This window comes from Mus pahari, chromosome 9, assembly GCF_900095145.1.
Source record: "Mus pahari chromosome 9, PAHARI_EIJ_v1.1, whole genome shotgun sequence".
Lineage (NCBI taxonomy): Eukaryota > Metazoa > Chordata > Mammalia > Rodentia > Muridae > Mus > Mus pahari.
The window spans coordinates 6,066,756-6,090,947 of NC_034598.1; the positions used below are offsets into that span (position 1 = coordinate 6,066,756).

Genomic DNA, 24,192 nt, shown 5'->3' on the forward strand with positions numbered 1-24,192 from the left:
TTATAATTTGTCTTTAAGTGACTACAATTTAAATGACTATATATTGTGTTGTTTTTTTTTATATAAGTGACTATAGCTGTGTGATTGCTTATTCGAAAGAGAGTAGGATATTTGTGAGTTGCTTGGTTGAATCTCTATAAACCTTATTCACTTTATTGTATCATTGAAGTAGCACAAGAAACTAAGAAATATGCTAACATGAGGAAGCATATTAGTTTATGAAAAAGATTAAATATGGCAGTATTTCCCCATATTCCTTAAAATTACTATAACATTTTTCTGATCAAAAGAATATATGTTTAAAATAATGACTAGTATGGTCTCTTGATTGTTTAGATTGTATAATTTCTTTTTGTCAGGTCACCGTTTTAGACATACAAACTTAATATAAATTCTTCCTTAAGAAATTAACACTGTGAGTGAGTACATTCTTTTTTTTCTCTGATTTTAGACAATCCATTAAACAATGAAAATTCTAGAACCCACTCTTCTGTGATCGCGACAAGCAAGCTATCAGTAAGACCCTCCATCTTTCACAAAGATGCTGCTACGTTAGAACCTCCATCTTCTGCTAAGATTACCTTTCAGTGTAAACACACAAGTGCCCTTTCTTCCCATGTTTTAAACAAAGATGATTTAACTGAAGGCCTTTCACAACCAAACAGTACAGGAGAAGGTCGAGATCATTCAGTCACTTTTACAAAGGAAAGTACTTACTCTGTGAAGTACCCTGGATCTTTAAGTAGTACTGTTCATTCAGATAATTCTCACAAAGAGGTCTGTAAGAAAGACAAGTCTTTGCCGGTATCTTCCTGTGAAAGTAGTGTTTTTGATTATGAAGAAGATATTCCATCTGTTACAAGACAAGTACCAAGTAGAAAGTACTCGAACATGAGAAAGATTGAAAAGGATGGCTCTTTCATACATGTGAACCGTCACACTAGTGAGACTATATTGGGGAAAAACTCTTTCAACTTTGCTGACTTAAATCACTCAAAACATAAATTATCGTCTGAAGGAAACGGAAAGGGAAATAGCACATCTTTTAGTGGTGTACTTCCCACTTCGCTAACGGAAAGCTGTGACTTGCTGCCATCTTCAGGGGAGAACAGAACTGCGGCTCATTCTCTCGATAGCATCACTGATGGGAGTGGACTAAACAAACTTAAGATCAGATATGAAGAATTCCAAGAGCATAAGATGGAAAAGCCCAGTCTCAGCCAGCAAGCAGCACATTATATGTTCTTCCCCAGTGTTGTCCTTTCTAATTGTCTCACTAGGCCACAGAAACTTTCTCCTGTCACATACAAACTACAACCTGGCAGTAAACCTTCCCGGTTAAAATTGAATAAAAAGAAGTTAATAGGTCTTCAGGAAACTTGTACCAAAAGTAGTGAAACTGGAGCCACAAAAGACAGTTGTACGCATAATGACCTGTACAGTGGTTCTTCCGAGAAGGATAATGGATTGAGTAGTGACTTAGTTAAAGCTACTCATGGGGCATTTGAAAATAAAATACCTACAGAACATTTTATAGACTGTCATTTTGGAGATGGATCTTTAGAAGCTGAACAGTCTTTTGGACTATATGGAAATAAATATACACTTAGAGCCAAACGCAAGGTTAATTATGAAACAGAAGATAGTGAGTCAAGTTTTGTAACACAGAACTCAAAAATTAGCCTACCTCATCCCATGGAAGTTGGTGAAAATTTAGATGGAACTCTCAAATCCCGAAAACGAAGAAAAATGTCTAAAAAGTTGCCCCCTGTCATTATAAAGTATATTATTATTAATAGATTTAGAGGGAGAAAAAATATGCTTGTGAAGCTAGGTAAAATAGATTCTAAAGAAAAACAAGTAATATTAACTGAGGAAAAAATGGAACTTTATAAAAAGCTTGCACCTTTGAAGGATTTCTGGCCAAAAGTTCCTGACTCCCCTGCAACCAAATATCCCATTTATCCACTAACACCAAAGAAGAGTCACAGAAGGAAGTCAAAACATAAATCTGCTAAGAAAAAACCTGGGAAGCAGCACAGAGCAAACAGTGAAAATATTAAAAGAACTTTATCTTTCAGAAAGAAGCGGACACATGCTGTCCTTTCTCCTCCCTCCCCATCATACATTGCTGAAACCGAAGACTGTGACTTGAGTTATAGTGACGTTATGTCTAAGCTAGGCTTTCTTTCTGAGAGAAGCACAAGCCCTATCAATTCCTCTCCACCGCGATGCTGGTCTCCCACAGACCCGAGAGCTGAAGAAATTATGGCTGCTGCAGAAAAGGAATCGATGCTTTTTAAGGGTCCTAATGTATATAACACTAAGACTCTTAGTCCTCGGGTGGGAAAAGCTAGTCGAGCAAGAGCACAGGTTAAGAAGTCAAAAGCAAGACTTGCTAACTCCTCTGTAGTTACTAACAAAAGAAACAAACGGAATCAGACAACTAAACTAGTGGATGATGGAAAGAAGAAACCAAGAGCAAGGCAGAAACAGAGAGCCAATGAGAAGAGTCTGTCAAGGAAGCATGCAATACCTGTGGATGAAACGACAAAACCGTGCTCCGAGGCTGAGCCCACACCAAACTACCGGAGTATGTCTGAGCTCACAAGTAGTTCTGGTGCTCAAGCACTTTCTAAACAGAAAGAGATGTCACAGACAGGCCCTGCCATGGATCAACCTCTTCCTCCTTCCCAACCCACTGGAATTAATGCACAACAGCGGCTGTCTAACTGCTTTTCCTCGTTCTTAGAAAGCAAGAAGTCTGTAGATTTGCGAACATTCCCCCTTTCAAGAGATGATTCACAGTCTTCTGTTGTTTATAATTCTATAGGACCTGGAATCTCAAAAATTAATATTCAGAGATCTCATACTCAAAGTGCTATGTTTACTCGAAAGGAAACAACCTTGATTCAAAAAAGCATATTCGACCTTTCTAACCATTTGTCTCAGGTAGCACAGAGTACACAGGTATGTTCAGGTATAATATCTCCAAAAACAGAGGAGAGCTCAAATATACAAAAAAACTGTGGGTCATCTACGGGAAAGTTAAATGAGTATCGAAGTTCCCTAGAATCAAAGCCAGAACAAGTCTGTGCCCCTAGTTTTTTGCACTGCAAAGACAGTCAGCAACAGACTGTGAGTGTGTCAGAACAATCAAAAAACAGTGAAACTTGTTCTCCAGGAAATGCAGCTTCTGAGGAGAGCCAGACACCTAATTGTTTTGTCACTTCTTTGAAAAGTCCCATCAAACAAATAGCATGGGAGCAAAAACAGAGGGGCTTTATTTTAGATATGTCAAATTTTAAGCCTGAAAAGGTAAAACAAAGGTCATTGTCAGAAGCAATTTCACAAACCAAAGCGCTGTCTCAATGTAAGAATCAAAATGTGTCAACGCCTTCAGTATTTGGTGAAGGACAATCTGGGCTAGCTGTTCTAAAAGAATTGTTACAAAAAAGACAACAGAAAGCACAAAGTACAAATGTCGTACAAGACTCAACGTCTACTCATCAGCCAGATAAGAATATCTCTGTTTCTAATGAGCATAAGAAAACAAATAAGCGAACACGAGCAGTGACTTCTCCAAGAAAACCTCGGACTCCCAGAAGAACAAAACCTAAGGAGCAAACCCCCAGACGTCTAAAAGTAGATCCTCTAAACCTACAGACCTCTGGTCACTTGGATAATTCCCTATCAGATGACAGTCCCATCCTTTTCTCAGATCCAGGTTTTGAAAGTTGTTATTCACTTGAAGATAGTCTGTCTCCTGAACATAATTATAATTTTGATATTAACACAATTGCTCAGACTGGATTTTGTAGCTTTTACTCTGGTAGTCAGTTTGTTCCAGCTGATCAGAATTTGCCGCAGAAGTTTCTAAGCGATGCTGTTCAGGATCTTTTTCCAGGACAAGCTATAGAGAAGAATGAGCTTCTAAGTCATGACAAACAGAGTTGTAATGAGGAAAAGCATCACATCCCTGACTCAAGCCCATGGATCAGAGCCAGTGCTTTAAACCCTGAACTTTTTGAGAAGGTAGCTATGGATAACAATGAGAATCATCGGCACAGCCAGTGGAAAAATAGCTTTCATCCTCTGACATCTCATTCTAACTCAATAATGGAATCTTTTTGTGTCCAGCAAGCAGAGAACTGTCTAACAGAAAAATCAAGACTGAATAGGAGTTCAGTGAGTAAGGAAGTGTTTCTCAGTCTCCCACAGGCAAGCAGTTCAGACTGGATTCAAGGTCACAACCGAAAAGAAGCAGAGCAGTCTCTAGACTCTGCTAATACCTCTTTTACTACCATGCTTTCCTCCCCTGATGGGGAGCTTGTGGATGCAGCTTCTGAAGATTTAGAATTGTATGTTTCAAGAAACAACGATGTGTTGACACCAACTCCTGATAGTTCACCAAGGTCTGCCAGTTCTCCCTTACAATCTAAAAATGGCAGTGTTACTCCTCGAACTGCTCATATTCTGAAACCACTTATGTCCCCACCAAGTAGGGAAGAAATCGTAGCAACTTTGCTAGATCATGATCTTTCAGAGGCTATATATCAGGAACCATTTTGCAGTAATCCTTCGGATGTGCCCGAAAAGCCCAGGTAATCAGAATTAATCCTCCCCCACCTTGGGTCACTCTGAATAATTTTTATTTCTATAACATTTCATAACTGATTGCTAGTTTTTTAGCTGTGTTACTGCATTTTTAAGAACAATGAAGAAAATTATTTGTAATTATAGACTGATTAAGCAAATTCACAAGCTAGAAAACTGTACCTAGAGAAATTAAGTTGATGACTCTTAGACTTAAATTTACTAGTACTTAATTCCATGTCACCATTGGGGATTAGAGGAGCAAGAGATCACTTTGACATGTTGCAGAATTTGAAAGAATGTCAAAAATACCTCAGTGTATTGCAGGAGAAGGTGGGAGGGAGGGACAAGATGAAGAGACTTTATGTACATGAAAATTTGAGTTTGGGAACTGTACCCAGGGGCTGGAGAGATGGCTCAGCAGTTAAGAGCACTGACTGTTCTTCCAGAGGTCCTGATTTCAATTCCCAGCAACCACATGGTGGCTCATGACCATCTTTAATGAGATCCGATACCCTCTTCTGGTATATCTGAAGAGAGCAACAGTGTACTCATATAAATAAAATAAATATTTCAAAAAAAAAGAAGAGGAAGAAAGAGAACTGAACCCAGGACCTTACATTTTGGCAAGCACTCTACCTGGGGTATACCCCACAATGATCCTTTTTAAAGTGAAAGTTTTACTCATTAAGCTTTAATATATTTGTATATACTGTGTGTGTCTGTAAGTGTGTGTAAGCATGTGCATTTCAGAAGTACGGAGGTCAGAGGACAACTTGTGGAAATCAAGCTCTACCTTTTGCCATATGGGTCTTGAGGAATCAAATTCAGGTCATCGGCCTTGGCAGCAGGGGCCTTTATCTGTAGAACCATCTCACCAGACTAAAATTAAGCTTTTGGATTTTTTAAAATTTTGTTTCTTTAAATGTTTTGTTGGTCTGCTTTCTGTCACTGTGAGAAATATTGGATACAGCCCAGTCTATAAAGAGAAGAGGTCTGACTGGACGCATAGATGATGAGCTTGTTACTTCTATGGCAAGAGCACATCAGCATAGGCATGGGTGGCAGAGGACCAAAAAGAGGAGACCAGTGCCTGTCACAGGATTTTCCCTGTCCAGTTACATTAGTGCAGCAGGAGACCTGTGATTGAACAGGGAAAAGCCTGTGACTTTTTAAAAAATAACTAATCCGATTTATATATCAATAAATCTCAATTTACAAGATGCCAATCCAATAATTTCAGAACCAATTGATAATGATAAAAGCTCTATCCCAATTATTCTAACCTTATAATAATATCATAACTGCCTGTGGCTGGTTAAAGCCACGCTGGTTCACGTCTGCCTCCATCTTGGCCTTCCCTCCCTGTCTCTGCAACTCTTCATTCCACCTGCCTTTTCCCTGTCTAATCATAGGCCTCCTGCTGCACTAATATAATTGGACAGGGAGAATCCTGCCACAAGTGCCCATACTCTAAAGACCTCTCGCTAAATCCCATCTTAAAGTTTCTGGCAACTTCCCAATATCCCAAGCTAGGGACCAAACCTCTAGTATTCTGCCAGTTTCAAAGTTCATAGTTTATATCAAACTCAGGTACCTGACAGAATGGGATTATGACAGTTCACCTCACCTCTGTAGATGGGAATTTTGTTTGATACATGACGTTGAACTCTAGGCCTCATTGTATACCACCAGCAAGTATATGCTTTTTTTAATATTGCGAGAATTTAAATACAAAGTCTTGTTTGAATCAATTGGCTTTGCTAAACTATGATAGGCACTAGGAGATACAGAAAGAGGCTATAGAGAAATAAGTGATAACTTCATTGTTGTAAATCTATGTATGTTGACAGTGGAACAGTAATTAAATTGACAATGAATGGCTGGAGAGATGGGTGCTCTGGTAAAGTTCCTGCTGCAGATGCATGAGGACCTGAGTTTGGATTCCTAGAGCTCACAGAAAATCTGGACCCTTGTCCATAACCCTAGTATGGGAAAAAGTACAAATATGCAGATCTCTGTAACTAATTGGCCATCCAGCTAATCAAATTAATGAGCTTATGGTTTAGTTTGAGTTGCTATCTCAAAATAAAAGGTGGAGAACAACTAAGAAAGATGTCACTCTCTGGCCTCCACATATGTTAACTCAGCCGTCTAAAAACATACTCCAAACACACACAGAGATTAATAATAGTGGTAAGGATGCTAATGAGTTAGTGTCATGGGATGCTAAAATAAAAATAAAACCTTTCTTTTGAATTGGTGCTGCCTTCTAAAAGAAATTTTGTAGTTAAAGAGAAAAGCATATTAAAGCTGCAGATAGAGTACTTTGTCTGCAATTGGGGTGAATGGGGAAAAAGAAATTCATATTTGAGACACCAAAGAAGACCCTAAGTCTGTTAGATAGGAACTTATTTTGGGTAATTGTTTATTGAAACAAAGACATTTATTCTAAAAATGTATTTATAGGGAGATTGGTGGCCGGCTCCTAATGGTGGAAACTCGACTTCCAAACGACCTGATTGAATTTGAAGGAGACTTTTCCTTGGAAGGACTTGGCCTGTGGAAAACAGCCTTCTCAGCAATGACACAGAATCCCAGGCCAGGGTCCCCACTTCGTAATGGCCAAGCAGTTGTCAATAAAGAGTCAAGTAATAGCCATAAGATGGTAGAAGATAAAAAAATTGTAATTATGCCTTGCAAGTATGCTCCAAGTCGGCAACTGGTTCAAGCATGGCTTCAAGCCAAAGAAGAATATGAACGTTCAAAGAAACTCCGTAAAACCGAGTTAACTCCATTGACAAAATCTGCTGAAAATGCCAGCCCTTCAGTTAATCCAGGTGACACACATGCAGTCTCTCCACAAGTGGATAAATGCCCACATACACTTCCTTCTACAGCACATACCAAGGAAGAAGTTAGTAAGTCTCAGATTGCTTTGCAAACATCAACTACAGGATGCAGTCCGACAGTAAGTGCCAGTCAGATACTGCTAGCAGCTGCCTCTGCAGCTGTCCCTGAGGAAGATGAAGACGATGATGATAACTGTTATGTTAGTTACAGCTCCCCTGATTCTCCAGGTATTCCACCTTGGCAGCAGGCAACATCCCCAGACTTCAGATCATTAAACGGAGATGACAGACATTCATCACCAGGAGAGGAGCTTTGCTCCCTAGCTGTTGAGAACTTCTTAAAGCCAATAAAAGATGGTATCCAAAAAAACTCCTGCTCTGACTCTTGGGAGCCTCAAGTGATCTCTCCAATCCATGCTAGGGCAAGAACTGGGAAGTGGGATCCACTTTGCCTTCATAGTACACCAGTTATGCAGAGAAAATTCCTGGAAAAGCTTCCTGAAGCAACTGGCCTTAGCCCTTTATCTGTAGGTAAGTGTAGAAATGGTAGAAAGGTGACACCCTCTTCTACAAAGGCAGAGATGAAGCATTAGACTATATGGTAAAAGTCCTTGTCTTGTAAGTGAGATGGCAGCTCAGGAGATGAAGGGTTATGATTAATGCATCACACTTTAGAAAATCATAACATGGAAATGCTCCCATCTTTCTACTACAAACGCCATTGTACCTGTCTACCTCCTGGGCAAAGTACAGGAGCCTCTCAGAAGCCTTCTGAACTTGATTTTCCCCATTGGCCTTTTCACATACACCCAAATCTCCACCACCTTTTATTGTTTTTCTCAGTTCTGAGTCTCAAAAACTCAGCGCCTATACATACACTTGACTATTGAGGTATATTCCCCAGCCTCTTTCCTGCTGATTAATATAGAGACAACCAAAAATTTCCCTCGACCTTATATCTCAAGCCAAATTTCCTTCTTCAAAACCAACTTTCTTTTTAGAACATTCTCTTAAAAACAGCTCTGCTTGCTTACTTTGTATTTATTTATCAGCCTACTCTAATCTGAATTCTGCCTGTAATTATACTTTTAAAAAAGTTTCTCAAATTTTTCTTATAACTAGATCCAGTGGATGAGTTTAGTCTTCTACTGGTGGCTTCTAAGCGGTCATTGACGTGTTGACCACAGCTTAGTTTCTGCAGTCTCTCTTGTCTTTATTCTTATTTTTCCTTCTTGATTTTCTTTTAAATATATCTTACTATTCTTAGTTGTCATCTAAGTGCTGCAGTTTATTAAGTCTTAAGCTTTCCTTGGATTTTCTCCTAAATGATCAAATTCCTGTTCATAGGGTTAATTCTGGTAATTTGCAAATTTGTGTTTCCAGTCAGGAATTTAGGCAGTAGAACACTGGCCATATGGCATTTCTGCGAAACGGTTGAAAGTACTACAAGGGTTAACCCTTACGTCATGATCTCAGTGCCTGCATTCACCACCACCTCACCTCATGTGCCCCCCGTGTAGTTGCAGGTACATCTGATCTTTCAGTTCCCCCACCCTCTGTCTCTCTCTGTCTCCTCTCTCTCTCTCTCTCTCTCTCTCTCTCTCTCTCTCTCTCTCTCTCTCTCTCTGAATAATACCATCATCCCATCAGTCACCAGAGTTAGACACAATATTTATGTAGCACCACCTGATTGTCTTGGTAAGCACCTTGGTTTTCAATCTATTACCAAGTTTTTTCATTTTATCTCTGCCACCACAACCTTATGTGGCTCATTATCATCTCTGGCCTAAGTGTATACAGGCCTTCTTAGACACTCTTGGTGCGTGGCAATCAGGAGAAATCATTTATGTATACCTACTACGCATATTTCAGTTCAAAGACACCAAACTTTAATTAGATATAAACTCTCAGTTCTTCCCTCTCTCAGAATTTCAGTTGCATACAGACAATTGCAATCCAAAAATACTCTTATAATACTCTGTAAATATGATCCATAAGTTTTGTCATGAGCTATTTTGAATATCATGAAATACGAACCATCTCTTTGTCCGATGTATGCATTCTATCCATGATACCCCTTTTTCATCATTTAGTAGTTGTCTCAGTACTCCATCCAACTGTTGTGGGATTGGAGCAGTCATGTTCAAATAGCCTTTATTTTACTTCATGGCTCTGGAGCATAGAAGGAATGGTGCTGGCCATTTATAGATTCATAGATGCCAAGGGGAACAGGAAAACACGGTCTTTATGAAACAGTGAGGATAATAAGAATGTTTGAGAAAGAGATAGCATGCATGTAACTTATTAGAGTATATTATAATTCTGTTTTATTACTGGGTTTGTTAACCTTACTGTGCCTAGTTTATAAATTAAATGCTATTATTATGGAGAGTAGGTAGGTAAGTAGATAGAGCAAAACAGTGTAAATAGAAACCAGAGGTCTCAGAACCATCAACACAGATAAGGAGAACTGTTGTCATGTCACTTTCATGTATGTGTGGTGAGCTTACGATTCTCTCTAGAATACAAAAGAAACTTTATGTCACTCCCTCCTCATCAGAAACACATGATAAATGCATGAATTAGCCCCAAGAGTAATGACTAAGTTATCTAGCTCAGTAATAAAACATAAATGTGCTTATTTTAAAATGTAAAAGTATGAAGTATTTTGTAGAAATTGGAGGTTTTAATTAATTTCATTTTAAAATTATGAAATCTGAAAAAATGCATATAACAGTATTCACAAATGATATTTGTTTGAAACAAAATTTGTTTTAAGAAAGAGAAGCAGATATACAAGTTAAAAATGAAATTTCTTTCTACAGAACCAAAAACACAGAAGTTGTATAATAAGAAAGGAAGTGATGCTGATGGTCTCAGGAGAGTTCTCCTGACAACGCAAATGGAGGTAACTGTGCCAGACACCCACAGCCCAGTGCAAGGCCAAGTCTGCGCTTCAGAGCCCTCTGTCCTAACTTAATGTCTACATTATTTTTGCCATCATTATTTACACATCGTTGAGAAAATCTAGTTTTTTATTGTTGGGATATAAAAGATTCTTATGTGTAAATACAAATATTACAGAGAAGTGACTATGATGGCCAGAATGTAGGTTATGATGATACAAATACAGTAGCTGGTGACTGGCCGCATCAAAACATTCTCCTCACAGCAGAGCTTAAGGAAGAATTTAGTTGCTTGGTTGGTGTCCTGTTTTGTTTTATTTTGTTTTTGAAACGGGATTTCTCTGTCTAATAGAGCCCTGGCTGTCCTGGAACTCATTCTGTAGACCAGGCTGGCCTCAAACAAGACGAGATTCACCTGCCTCTGTCTCTCAAGTGCTGGGATTAAAGGCGTGTACGCCCACCACCTAGCTAAATAAGTGATTTATTTATTTTTAATCTCGACAAAAATACATTCTTTTCTTTGTTCTTTTTTTCAAATATTACTTAATTTTTAAATTTCTTTCACCAAGTTACAAAAGAAAGCAGCATTATGTACTATTGAAGTTGAGGAATTATAACTGTCCTTTTTCAAATACTAAAGAAATGATAGTTCTTAATTGAGAAGTATGAAAGCAGTAGTCAGGTAGAACTTCTACACATATTAGATGTTGTCTTTGGAAATAAATGACAGAAACCATTTCCATATTATCTACTACTCAGAAAGGTCATTACATATAAGATATATGTTTATATTGAGGCTACACTACAAACTTTGATTAATAACGCTTTTGAATTATAACCTATTGATATTAAAAACAAGTAGCAGTGCATTGTAAACATAAATCAACATGTTACAGAAAATGATTAACCTATTTAAATAGCATAAGAGGCATTTTAAGAACAGAGAGGGCTGGATTTGGTGGTCACACACGTAATCCCAGCACTGGGGAGTCTGAGCCAGGGATCACCATGAGTACTAGGCCGATTTGAACTGTAGCGCGAGACATGGCTAACAAAAGAAAGAGAGAGGGGAGCAAGGAGCAAGAAAAGAGGAAGATCGTGGAAAAAATGGGAAGTGTCTATTCTAAATGCTTGAAAGCTTTTCTCCAATATGTGTAGAGTGGGGTAAGGTGCATCATTTGCAAATGTTAGCCAAGCAGTTGTAAATGTTAAATACTTGATCTTCTTTCAAGAAAGGTCAAGATCCATGTAGTGTAAATCATATAAGTATAAGTATATGTCAGCTCTGCCTGACCACTGCTTTCAGGATTGGGACTTGTAAATTATGGTTTGTTTATAGATTGCATCATATATCTACAGTTACTAAAATAAAATGAATGTTAATAAACTTTTTCTTAAACTTAAAAGAGAATCTTTATTACTAAGTACATAAAATGTTTAAGCAAGAATAATCCAAAGAAAGAATGGTTACTTATGTCCTTTTCCGGCTGTGTCTTTTTTTTTTTTTTTTTTTTTTTTTTTTTAAATAGAATCAGTTTGCAGCAGTAAATACTCCAAAGAAAGAAACTTCTCAGATTGATGGACCGTCCTTAAACAATACCTATGGTTTCAAAGTCAGCATACAGAACTTACAGGAGGCAAAGGCTTTACATGAGGTAAACTGCAGTGTTAAGGCTGCACACACCATGCTTAGTTAGCAAGGTTTGTCCAAAGCACAGGGATAGAAATGTTTAACCAGAAAGGGATATGTTAAATTCTCTTCGTTGATCTCCATCTTGTTATTCTACTGTACTTGTGTAAAACAGAAAAAAGTAAATATTAACCAGTTACTGAGACTATTCTCACCACCTTTGCAAAATTAATAACTAAAATTTAGTTTATCGAAGTTAAATTAGAAAATATTTTGAAATTTTAGAATTATGTGTTTTAAAAATCTGTTTTATTATGCTGTTCTTCTGAAATGTTGTATCATATCTCAATTCTGTTTGGTTTTCTTTGTAGATTAGTTTTCTATAAAAGAAGAAAACGATTCACATAAAATGCATTTTTGCATTATAAACATGCATGTGAACGACTAGTACACTTTCTTACAAAGATGCAAATTAGTCACAGTATGGATTGGAAACTCAAAGCATGTGCCTAACTGGTGGGCACATGCCAACTGCTATATATATTTATAGTGGTTTACATACCTGCAACTTTTTTTTTTTTTTTGGTTTTTCGAGACAGGGTCTCTCTGTGTAGCTCTGGCTATCCTGGAACTCACTCTGTAGACCAGGCTGGCCTCGAACTCAGAAATCTGCCTGCCTCTGCCTCCCGAGTGCTGGGATTAAAGGCTTGTGCCACCACTGTCTGGCTGCATACCTGTATCTTAAGAGCAATGTGTATGTCTGATGCCCAAGGAGGCCAGAAGAAGGCGCTAAATCCCACCGTTGTGCTATGCACCTATGCACCAAAAACCCCAATCTCAGGAGAACATAGCAAATGCCCACAATTAAAAAAATAAAGGAAATGTTTTTTTCAACTCTAATTACTGGGACAGCAAGCTGGTTTCCTCAGTAAAGGCACTTACCAGTGCAGCCTGAAAACTTGAGTTCAGTCCCTGGAACTTACATGGTAGGAGGAGAGAACCAGCCCATACAAGTTGTCCTTTTAGTTACGCGCGCGCGCGCGCGCGCACACACACACACACACACACACACACACACACACACACACACACACACGAGGGCACATGTGTGCACACATACAAATAAAATTTTTTATTTAGCAAATAATGATAAGAAAAATATTTACTAAAGCCAAATCGATAGACTTTAGCAAAAAAGACTCGTTTTTTTTTTTTTTTTTTTTTTAAATAATTTGTGTTTTTGGACATATATATGCTGGTATGTATGTGTGTCTTGTCTGTCTGTGTGTTTGTGTTAATATATGCAAGTGTCCACAGAGGCCAGAGAAGGACACGAGATCCCATCGGGCTGAAGTTACTGCTGTTTACAGGATGTGGGATGTTACCGTGGGCCCTAGAATCTGAACTCTCATCCTTATGGTTGTCCAACAAGCTCTTTTTACCACTGAGCCATCACTCTATCCCCAGAAAACCTTGTTACCTTTGGTTGTTTGCTTCTTATTTGAAAAACATAGTTTTATTTGTTATTAGCATGTTACTGCACAGCCAAGTTTTAGAACTATATAACATGTTAATATTAGTCCATGATACTGTGTTGACTGTTGACAGGTCTATCTCCTATCAAGACATTTTTTAAATTGATTATTTTATTTATTTACATCTCAAATGTTGTCCCCTTCCCAGTCTCCCCTCCACAACTTCCCCCATCCCATCCCCCCTCTGCCTCTAAGAGGGTGCTCCTCCACCCACCAACCCCAACTCCCACCTTACCATGCTAGCATTCCCCTTCCCTGGGACAACAAGCCTCCACAGCACCAAGCGCCTCCCTCCCACTGGTGCCAGATAAGGCAGTCCTCTGCTGCGTCTGTAGCAGGAGCCGTGGTGGACCTGCCCGTGGAGACTCTTTGGTTGGTGGTTTAGTCTCAGGAGTCTTGGTAGTTGATACTGTTCTTCTTCCCATGGGGTTGCAGTCCCCTTCAGCTTCAGGACATGTTTTTAATTGCCACCCAGTGGTCAAAACAGGAAATGAAGCCTCTTTTGAACACTTCCATTATCTTCCTTCTCCTCTCTGTAGTCAATACAGAACACTCCTGTTCCAATTCCTCTCCCGTCCCTTTCTCTCACCCTATCCAGCGCAGTTTTTTCTGTTTGCTTTAAACCACACCCTTAAGAGCAGCAGTGCATATTAAATCTCAGGCCAGAAAGACAAAATTTAAGTGTGAAATTTCTAATAACGAAATTAGTCTTTTTTTTGTTTTGTTTTGGTTTGGTTTGGTTTGGTTTTTTTCAAGACAGGGTTTCTCTTTGTAGCCCTGGCTGTCCTGGAACTCACTCTGTAGACCAGGCTGGCCTCGAACTCAGAAATCCGCCTGCCTCTGCCTCCCGAGTGCTGGGATTAAAGGCGTGCACCACCACGCCTGTCGAAATTAGTCTTTTAAGAGTCTTTTCACTCAGTATTCACAAGTCTTCTCTTTACCCTTTATACATGTTCATTCTTCCTAATTAAATTAGCTGTTTTGCTCTACTTGGCTGTAGGAGAGAGGTTTTCCACTTAAAATTTTTGTGTTTACTAAGTTAATGTGTACTAATTATTAACAATAGAATCCTATAGGATATATATTTCCAAGAAAACATTCTGGGGCAAGGGGATGCTTAGAAGATGGCTCAGACACTGAGATGCCTGCTGCTTCAGAGCCTAGCACCCACCTGCAAGTCTTGGGTGTGGCAGTGTGTGTGCACAGTGCCCTGGACTGGGAAGTAAGGAAAGGAGAACCCCTGGTGTGGCAGTGTGTGTGTGCACAGTGCCCTGGACTGGGAAGTAAGGAGAGGAGAACCCCTGGTGTGGCAGTGTGTGTGTGCACAGTGCCCTGGACTGGGAAGTAAGGAGAGGAGAATCTCTGAGGTTCTGGGCCAGCCAGCCTAGTAAATGAGTGAGCTCTAAGTTAACAGGAAACGCAGCCTCAAAAGAAGGAGTGCAGCTGAGAGAGACCCCCAGCACCCACAAATGCATCCCACTCTGTACACACACACCAGCAAGGTCTCTAGGCTGAATATACATACAGTTGAGTTGTCGGGTTTTTACCTAACGGCCATGAGATCCCTGGTAACATGAAAATAAGTCAAATCTTTCCCTTAGCTCACAGCCCTACTCTTTACATTGTTTTTCTTACAAAGACTGCAAGAAATCCTTCTTAGGAATGTGATGGGTTTTGGGTTACTTTATTATTTTTGTACCTTCCTTATACATAATTAATAGTTTTCATAGTTTAAAAGGAATATAGTATATATGTCAACAAACATTACATGCATGTGTTAAAGATAGACATGGCAAAGTAAGCCTCTGTCCTATAGCGGGCTGGCAGTTTTAGTCCCCAAAAGCTCTGAGTACTTTTACATTTCCTCTGTAGGACTTTTCTGTGCATGTACTTGCATTTTAACGTATGTAAGACTCCATCCAATTGTTCCATTTATCAGTATATTATAGTGATGCCTGCATATTAAGAAATACAGTCCTGGCTCATTATTCTGAAAATGCTAAAATTTACCGACTGTTCTGTCATCACATGACCTTTGGCGCTAGCATAGTTACTAATCTACCATCAGGACATTCAGGTCCTTCCTAGTCATTTGCTCTTAGAGTTTCAAGTGAACTTCCTTCTACTTATATTTTGATTAAATGAGTGAGTTTATAGCATACTTTCTCATGAGGAGAATTTCTTAGTTAAAAGATATGTGCATTTTAAATTTTGATGGATATTCCTAAATTGTACTTTGAATAGATTTGCCAAATTCTATTCCTATGACTAATGGAAGTCATGCACTTACATTCTTCATTAGCCCTCATGGATTGTAACTACAAATCCTTTCTAATTTATGTGATCTGAATAGTTATGAGAAGACAACAAATAGTCTTACTTCCCAATGCCAGCTGTGTGTATATGGTAGCATATACCGTGCAATCATGAATGCAGGCCGAATCCAGATGTTGACTTTTACTTTACTTTTCCTTCTCCTCGTTTTGAGACAGACTGTTGCTGTTGCCCTGCTGGATTTGAGCTTGTAATGAAGCTCCCAAGTGTTAGGATGGCCAGCATGCTCCACTGTGCCTGTCTCTGTCTTGATTTTAAGAAGAAATTAAGAATTGCAATTGAGAGGTTTTTATTAACAAAGCAAAGCATGAGTGTGGAAACAGTTTACTGTGTGCTGCATGCTAGTGAGCACATATACCTTGTCAGATGAAATGACTTATTAGTCAATTTCATAACAGTTCTCTTAATTTTCTTTCTTAAGGTAAAATTAAAATTTAAAAATTGGCTCATGTGCAAAAGGTCTAAATCTAGGTAATCCTTATATAGTAGCATATTCATACGTAGGAACATATAGATTAATACATAGGAACAGACAGTTTCTGTTTTGAGTTTAAATTAAAGGTACAGCGCTAATGTAGTTAACCAGAAAACGTGATAGACTGATTTGAATGTGGATAAGCATTTGAACTAATTTCTTTCCCTCAAAAACAAATTAAGATGCACTGCATATATTTTAAACAAATATTTTTTTAGGTACTGCCATTGACAAATGACAGCTCAAGCATTTTTTGAAATGAGAACATGAGTAAATCTAATTTTGGAAGCAAACATCTTAAGTTTATGAAATTCATGGGTTCATTGCGACTTTGTCTTTTATGTCCATATTTTCTATATTTTTGCTTGTTTGTTTCCTCAGAATCTTAGTGAAAAGGACTTCTTTGACCATTCATGCTGCAAACCACTTTAAGCATAATTTTTAATTTCCTTTGGTAGATACAAAATCTGACCTTAATCAGTGTGGAGTTACATGCTCGAACTAGAAGAGACTTACAACCAGATCCTGAGTTTGACCCAATCTGTGCTTTGTTCTACTGCATTTCATCTGACACTCCACTCCCAGACACAGAGAAAACAGAACTCACGGGTGTAATCGTGATTGATAAGGACAAGACAGTCACCCATCAAGGTATTATTCATTTTTATTGATGATGTGCTTGCCCGCGAATTGGGGGTCGTTGGGGGAGAAGGACAGACAGGCTCTCACATAGCCCAGATTGACCTTGTACTGGTTGTGTAGCTGAGGCTAGCTCTGAGCATAGATCCTTCCTGCCTCTAATTCCTAAGTACTAGATAACAGGCATCTGCCAGCTACCATGCTTGACTTGGAATGACTCTTAACAACATTTCCTTCTTGAAGAACCATAAGGAAGCAGGAATACTCTTTTCTAACGTTGGCTGAGGTTGGGTGGGAAGCTGTATGTAACGTTTTCCTAGGTTTGTGGTTCTTACTTTAATGATTACAACCGCAGGTAGACTGGAGGTGGGTTGGAGCCCTTACCTAGTTATGGGGGTGTTCTGGGTTCTGTCTTCAGCAGCACCACAGGGAGGGAGAACCAGAAAGCCTGTGAACACAAAGATCTTAATAAAACTTTTAATTAACACATAACTCATAAACGCTGATTATTCACAACAAATCCAAATAATTGCGTGTCATTAGCTTGGGTAAATAATCTTCGTTGTCTACAGATACTTTGCTGCTAGTACAGAATGTTTGCTTTAGAACATTGTTAACTACTACAAGTCAATAGTTTGTAAGTCACCATGTTTTTTATTTATATATCTTCCTAAGTAATTGCACTTTGGTTCAAAGGTTCTTCGTACACCATAGAAGCACTTTAGGAAATGCAGGTATCTCTCTGAGCGTTTAAAGGGAACCCTTACAAATTACTTAGGTCTCCTGAGGAAGGTTTAGCATAGAAGAAAGACATTGAGAACCTGATGTTTAATCATGGCTAATACCAGCTAACAAGCCAATCATTGAATTTTCATAAATTAACCATGGTGAGATGACTTTGCATAATGGAAATAGGCAAGCAAAAACCCATTATTTTTTTCTCTTGAAGAAGTGTGTATTAACCATTTTCTAGCATACTAGTGAATAAAATACCTGCTAAACAAAGGGATAGGAAAAGCAAGCATAGAAACTAATTTTCTTTCAAGTGGTATGTTATGGTTTGGGAATCTTATAAATGAAGATTAAAAAGGTAACTAAAAATGTAAAACTTGATTTTAGCTATATGTTACATTAGGAGAACCATTCAAGGAAATTTTCAAGTAGCTGGACTATTATAGTTTTACTTTGGGGGGGGCGTCTGTTTTTATATTCCTTAATGCAAAAGTAAAGACTAATATTACTTTTATATAGTAGTACATAATACAGTATTATATATAACAAATATTTTATTTCCTTAGATATCAGATGTCAGACCCCATTACTTATCAGATCTGGCATTACAGGATTACAAGTGACCTACGCTGCTGATGAGAAGGCTCTCTTTCAGGAGATTACAAATATAATAAAGAGGTATTAGCTTGTATTTTCCGAGTTTTCCATCTGCCTTATTCAGTTATTTCCTGCTGATGCAGAGGACATAAGATATAAAAGAGGCTGAGAGTCACCTGCAGGACACTGGGAAGTGTGTGGTCATCCTTACTGCACTCCGCCTCCTGTCCTCAGTTCCAGGCCATCAAATACAGGACAGGGAAGGCAAGACTGTGGTGTTACAGCAACGAAAAGTGTATGCTTCTAGCTTCTCAGTTGGATTTCAAGATGATTTTTCTATGGTTCTGAAGTAATGGGGATTGGTACAAAAGTTCAGTTGTGTTATTCACTTAAAGAAGTTTCTACCTTGGGAGCTTGCCACTATTTCAGTAGTATTTTTGAATCAGTTTGTTTCATTGTTTTCACTTTAATAATTAATCTTTATTGAAAGTACATCTAGTAATGTATTTTTATCATGAGCACTTACCTCCATAATCTTAATTACCCACATCTGAAGCATCAGTAACTTACATAAAATATGTCGTGCACCAGAAAACTAAGAGCTTATTGTCTGGCACACAGATAGTACTTCATTGACTGACTGTATAAGAATATATGCTAAATATAAAAATCAATGAAGAATAAACCAGGCATTGATGACTTACTTCTATAATCCCAGCAAAAAACAGGAGGATTGGAAGTTTGAAGCTGCCCTGGGCTACATAGTAAGACCTCAAAAAATAATAAGGTGTTGAAAATGTAGATCACAGGTAGAGTAGTTATCTAGCTTGTTACAGATAATAACAGCTAGTAATGATGATAATAAGTTACATATACAAGTAAATTATGCAAATGAAACCCATAGATCAATCAATAAATAAATAAATAAACCCACCAACATAGTTTTGAGGGTTTTTTTATGGACCAGCTGTAGGTTTTAATCTCAAAACAAAATAATCAATTCCTCTCTTCCTATAGTTTTCTCTTTGAAGTTAAATAAGTTTATTTTCTCTTGTACTGTAACAAAAATATTTTCATGTTAGTCACTGCATAGAGGGCCTAAGAAGAGCCACAGAATAAGTCCCGAATTTGATACAGAGTGTCAGGTGGCCTTTACCAGGACAGTCGTGCGGTGACGAGGAAGGCCCCTTCCCTTAGGCTCTCAAGCTTTCTTTTCCTGCATTACATTAGTTAGTTTTACTCTCAGTAGTTTCATCTACTAGCAACTGCTCCTTCTCAGAAGACAGAACTATCATTTCTTAGACATTACTCTGTGTGAGAACCCAGTCAACACTGAAATCACAAGGGAAGTGTTTGAATCACTTCTTCTTTTCCCTCAGCATTAGCACTACTGAAAGGCTGTATAGGCTGAGAAGTAAAAGTGGCAGTCTGTGACCTGGAAGATCTTTACCCTGGTATCACACCCACTCAGGTCTCACCCCTCGCCTTCCCTGCCCACGTCATATTTGCAGTCATAGCTTCAGTACAGTAGTGACTGCTTGTCTCTCCCCAGATGTCGTCAGACTCTGCCAAGACATGTGGGTCAGCACAGTCTTAGTGAGATTAGGCTCATTCGAAGTCATTCTGTAGCAATTATTCTGCAGCTGCTACTGACACATCCCTTCCCAATAGAATGGTCATTGGGGAATATAGATTTTGATTTTCGTCCTCCACCATGAGAACAGTGGTTCTTTGGGGCACAATTCCAAATGTAATGTTGTGTGCTCTGATGTTTTTCTTGTCTAGGTATGACCCTGACATTCTGCTAGGCTATGAGATTCAGATGCACTCCTGGGGCTACCTCTTACAGAGGGCGGCTGCTCTGAGCGTGGACTTATGTCAGATGATCTCTCGAGTGCCAGGTATGTAGAACTGCAGATGTTCTGTTCCAGGTACAGAGAAGTTATAGAGTAAATAGTGACAACATTAGAGGAAGGGAAGACTATAATCCCAGCTCAGTAAACTTTAACTAAGCTATGGTAAGTTCTAGATGTAACCTCCTAAAGAAAAGGTTAAAGCAGCAGCAGCGGAAGAAAGCCTGCATTCTCGCGGCTGCGTGTGCTGCTTTATATACTGGGTCTTTCCCACGCTTAGTCATGTTTCCATATATGAATCTTTATAGCAGATCGTACCATCTACTCCATCCTTAGTGTTCTTCCTTTATCCAGTATCCTAGAACTAGTTTCTCATATTAGGACATAGTCCTCATGAAGGGTTATCTGAAGCTACATAATAACCCTTGGCTTTATAAACTGTGATTTTACTGTTTTGTCATGTTTTATATTTTTGCTCCTTAAATTGGTAGGAAATGTCAAGGACAAGTCAAAAAACATACTATGAATTTTAAGAGCAGTTCCCAAAAGTCTGTACTGAGTTTACAGATTCTGTTTATATCAGAATTACTTGTGATTTGTGAATAATTTTTTGTTTCTACACAACTATAACATTTTTATTATCCATATTTCATTTTGCTTTTTATTTAGTTTTAGGTTTTTTTTCTTTCTAAAGTTCATTTTATTTTTAATTTTCAATTTTTAATTCAAATCTAATTACATCTTACTTCTTTCTTACTCTAGACCATCCTTTGTCCCCACTCTCCATACCTCTACTGTCTCTCTCTCACTGATGGTGATTATTGTATCTGTCATATACTTTCACATAACATATAAATATAATCTGCTGAGTTAATTTGCTGTTCCTTATGTGCATATGACTTCAAGACTGACCCTTGGTGTTGGATAACTAACTGAGGCTTTTGTCCCTGGGAGACACTAATTCTCCCTCTCTGGGCAGTCATTTTTTGTCTGTATAACTACAAAAATTTTTAAATTTGTTCTGGCTCCCACAGCTTTTGGGAGAGTTTTCGAAGTGTTTAAGAGGCAGCCCTCAGGTATACTTGTGAATTACTTTGGTTGTGAGAGATAAAGGTGGAAAGAATGATTGAAAGTGTCCTAGATTAGGGCTGTAGCTCAGTAGTCGAGCGTCTGTCTGAAAGACTTTAGGTTTTCAGTTTGATAGCAGCGCCACAGAAAAGAAAGCAGTTGTGGAAAGAGAAAAGGAAAGGAAAGGAGAAGAGGGGAGGGAAGGAAGGAAAGAGAGCTCATATCCTTTCAGAGGCATTGCTAAGACTTGTTAAGCAACAGAGTACAACAGAAAGGGTATGTGGTTAGTGAGGTAACACAGTAGTAGTGTAGTCCACAGATTCTGAAGAAAGGACTTCCTAGGTTCAAATTCTACCTAGGGCTCTAACTACCTGTATAATGTCAAGCAACTTACTTAATAGATCTGCTGCACAATTTTTTCATCCATAAAGTGGAGGTACTGGTAGAATTTCCAGGGTGATTGCAATTGTGCCTGAAAACAGTGAACACTGTGTGAATGTTGTTGCTAATATCGTTTTTGAACATTATCTCCTTAGCATAAAGAAAGAAATGAGAGGTGTGTGGGTGAGTGTATGTGGCCTTCAGGTTGAAGAGATCCTTCTTTGCAATACTACTTGCTCCTGCCATATGAACCAGGACAAGATGTAATGCTTCTTAGTAGAATTGTATAATCCAAAGGGAAACTTAGAGTGGGTATGCTAAAGTAAAGAATCAATGTTGGTACAGTTCCTAGAGCATGATAGATGTATAAGATATAATACATATATTCAATATTGTAGTCAACAACATTCACCAAATCTATTGTTACTTTTATTTTCAGAAAACCATCACCCACAGGACTAGACTCACTTCTCTTTGATCTAAAGAACTCTCAGAATTCTCCATAAACTATTAAGAGAATTTTTTGAGTATCTCAGATTCTGAGAGAATATAAATATAAATATAAATATATATATATATTACATATATATAAAGCAAATATGTTTTTTAGTTAAAATAATGGGTATTCCCTTATTCTAATATGAAATATGAATAGAACTGAATCAAATTTTACCTTTAGTCTTAATTCTTAGTTCTTTAGATTGTTCTCATTTTCTCTGGCATCATTTACCAAATGCTTGTTTTCTGTGAGTCTTGATGTCTTGATGCAGTCTACATTCTTTTTCTATAGATGACAAAATTGAAAACAGATTTGCAGCGGAAAGAGATGATTATGGATCAGATACAATGAGTGAAATCAATATTGTTGGAAGAATTACCCTGAACCTTTGGAGAATCATGAGAAATGAGGTAAGGTATTTGCTCAAAAATGCTTGGAAATAAGATTAGGCCATTATAACAGTGTACTCATTACAAAGTATTAGGATAAATTCTCTGTTTTGTGATTTACTATTGTATGTAAATAAAGTTACAAAATATAAAATGGCTAAATAAAAAAGAATTACACCTTTATTGTTTTTCTACTTATGTCTAACTTAACTAGAAGAAAAATGAATATCATACATACATACCTGTACTTCTCAGAACTTGGGAGAGTAAGACACGAAGATCATTAATCTCTGGCTAGCCTGGGCTGTATAATAATACCCTTAGAATGATAAAGTCTACAGCTGTAATGGAGTATTATGAGGTTCGTGTTCAGTATTGTGGAATTTCATCATTAAGAAAATCTAGTCTAGACGTAGGAAGGAAACTCTCAAAATAAATAAATTTAAATACTGGGCCAAATTGGAGAGAAGATATTTAGAAATAGTTAATAGTAGCATCCAGTTGGATGGGCTTTTGGGTTAAATGATTTCAACAAATTCTCCCATTACTTTACAATTCTTTATAGAAATAGTTATTTTACACACCATAGAAATACACTTACTAGATGTTGTCTTTGAAGTTGTCTGTTTTCTCTAAGTGAAATATAAGTTTCCTACTATTACTTGATTGTTTTCAGATTCTGGACTTTTGGGTAATAATTGCTAAAATGTTTAGATGATAATTCATTCATTCTCCAATGGCATATCCTATTTGAAACTACTTTTTCATTATAAACTTCCTATTTTTTCCTTTCTCTTCACTGATTGTTGTGGCTGCCCTGAATTTATGTTCAACACTGACTTTGCAAGCATGCTGGAGCACTATTGCATGCTACCCATGCCAGATAAGGCAGTGGGTTCTTTATATAAAATTTAAGTCACCTCGTTTTTTTCACATTTCCTCTTTGTGCCATGAGTCAGGAGTTGTGCTCATATTTAATCTAATTTGAAACAGTGCATTAATGAATCTGAGGACAGTGCTATTTCATGTGCAGTTGTGTGCTGTGAGGATTTACGTATGCACCTGTCTGTGGAAGCCAGAGGTCAACATGGGGATCGTTTCTCAGGAGCCATCCACCTTGTATCTTGAACAGGGTCTCTCATTGGTCTGGATCTTTTCTCCTCCCCAGTACTCAGATCACATGCTATGCTACCACAAGTGACATTATTTGCATGAATTTTGTAACCCATGTAAAAAATTCTCCTTGCCTCTTAAAAGTTTAATTACTGGCAACTTGACAGTTTCCTTAAAATCCTGAATGATAGTTGTATCCTGTATCTCGAGCCATTCTAGACAATCAAGACTTCAGGCCAGAGCTGGACTTGAGTATTTATTTACTTCATACTAGAGACATTTAAATTATGTTTTCTGGATTTGAGTAGTTCTAAAGGTTCCTTTTTAATCTTTGTACCTTTTATTTGTTTTTCTCATAATGCTTAGCAATTTATAACTTGTGTGACTCTTATAAACATAAAATATCTTCTGCTCCCACTGGACCTTGAGCCCTTAGTGGTAAACTGACTGACTCTTAGATAATAATTTTCATTAGATACATATTAGCTGCTTAAAGGAGTATATGACTGTTACCATGAAAACTGAATATATTTACAGACCTCTAAATCACCCACTTTCAGATTTTGGCAATCCAGAAAACAGAATGTTAGATT

At 37.9% G+C, this 24,192-nt stretch overlaps 1 protein-coding gene across 6 annotated transcripts in view; it reads left to right on the forward strand.

Annotated features, from left to right (window-relative positions):
* Rev3l (REV3 like, DNA directed polymerase zeta catalytic subunit) overlaps positions 1–24,192 on the forward strand; it is a 159,074-nt gene that overhangs the window by 101,725 nt on the left and 33,157 nt on the right. For 5 of the 6 annotated variants that reach the window (XM_029542501.1, XM_029542503.1, XM_021205182.1 and 2 more), the window contains 8 exons: positions 452–4,604; positions 7,066–7,979; positions 10,274–10,356; positions 11,884–12,009; positions 16,787–16,979; positions 18,266–18,377; positions 20,082–20,197; positions 22,389–22,507. In XM_029542501.1, the coding sequence (XP_029398361.1) occupies positions 452–4,604; positions 7,066–7,979; positions 10,274–10,356; positions 11,884–12,009; positions 16,787–16,979; positions 18,266–18,377; positions 20,082–20,197; positions 22,389–22,507 (5,816 nt within the window). The remainder of the gene's footprint in view (positions 1–451; positions 4,605–7,065; positions 7,980–10,273; positions 10,357–11,883; positions 12,010–16,786; positions 16,980–18,265; positions 18,378–20,081; positions 20,198–22,388; positions 22,508–24,192) is intronic. The other variant, XM_029542500.1, reaches the window with a different exon arrangement.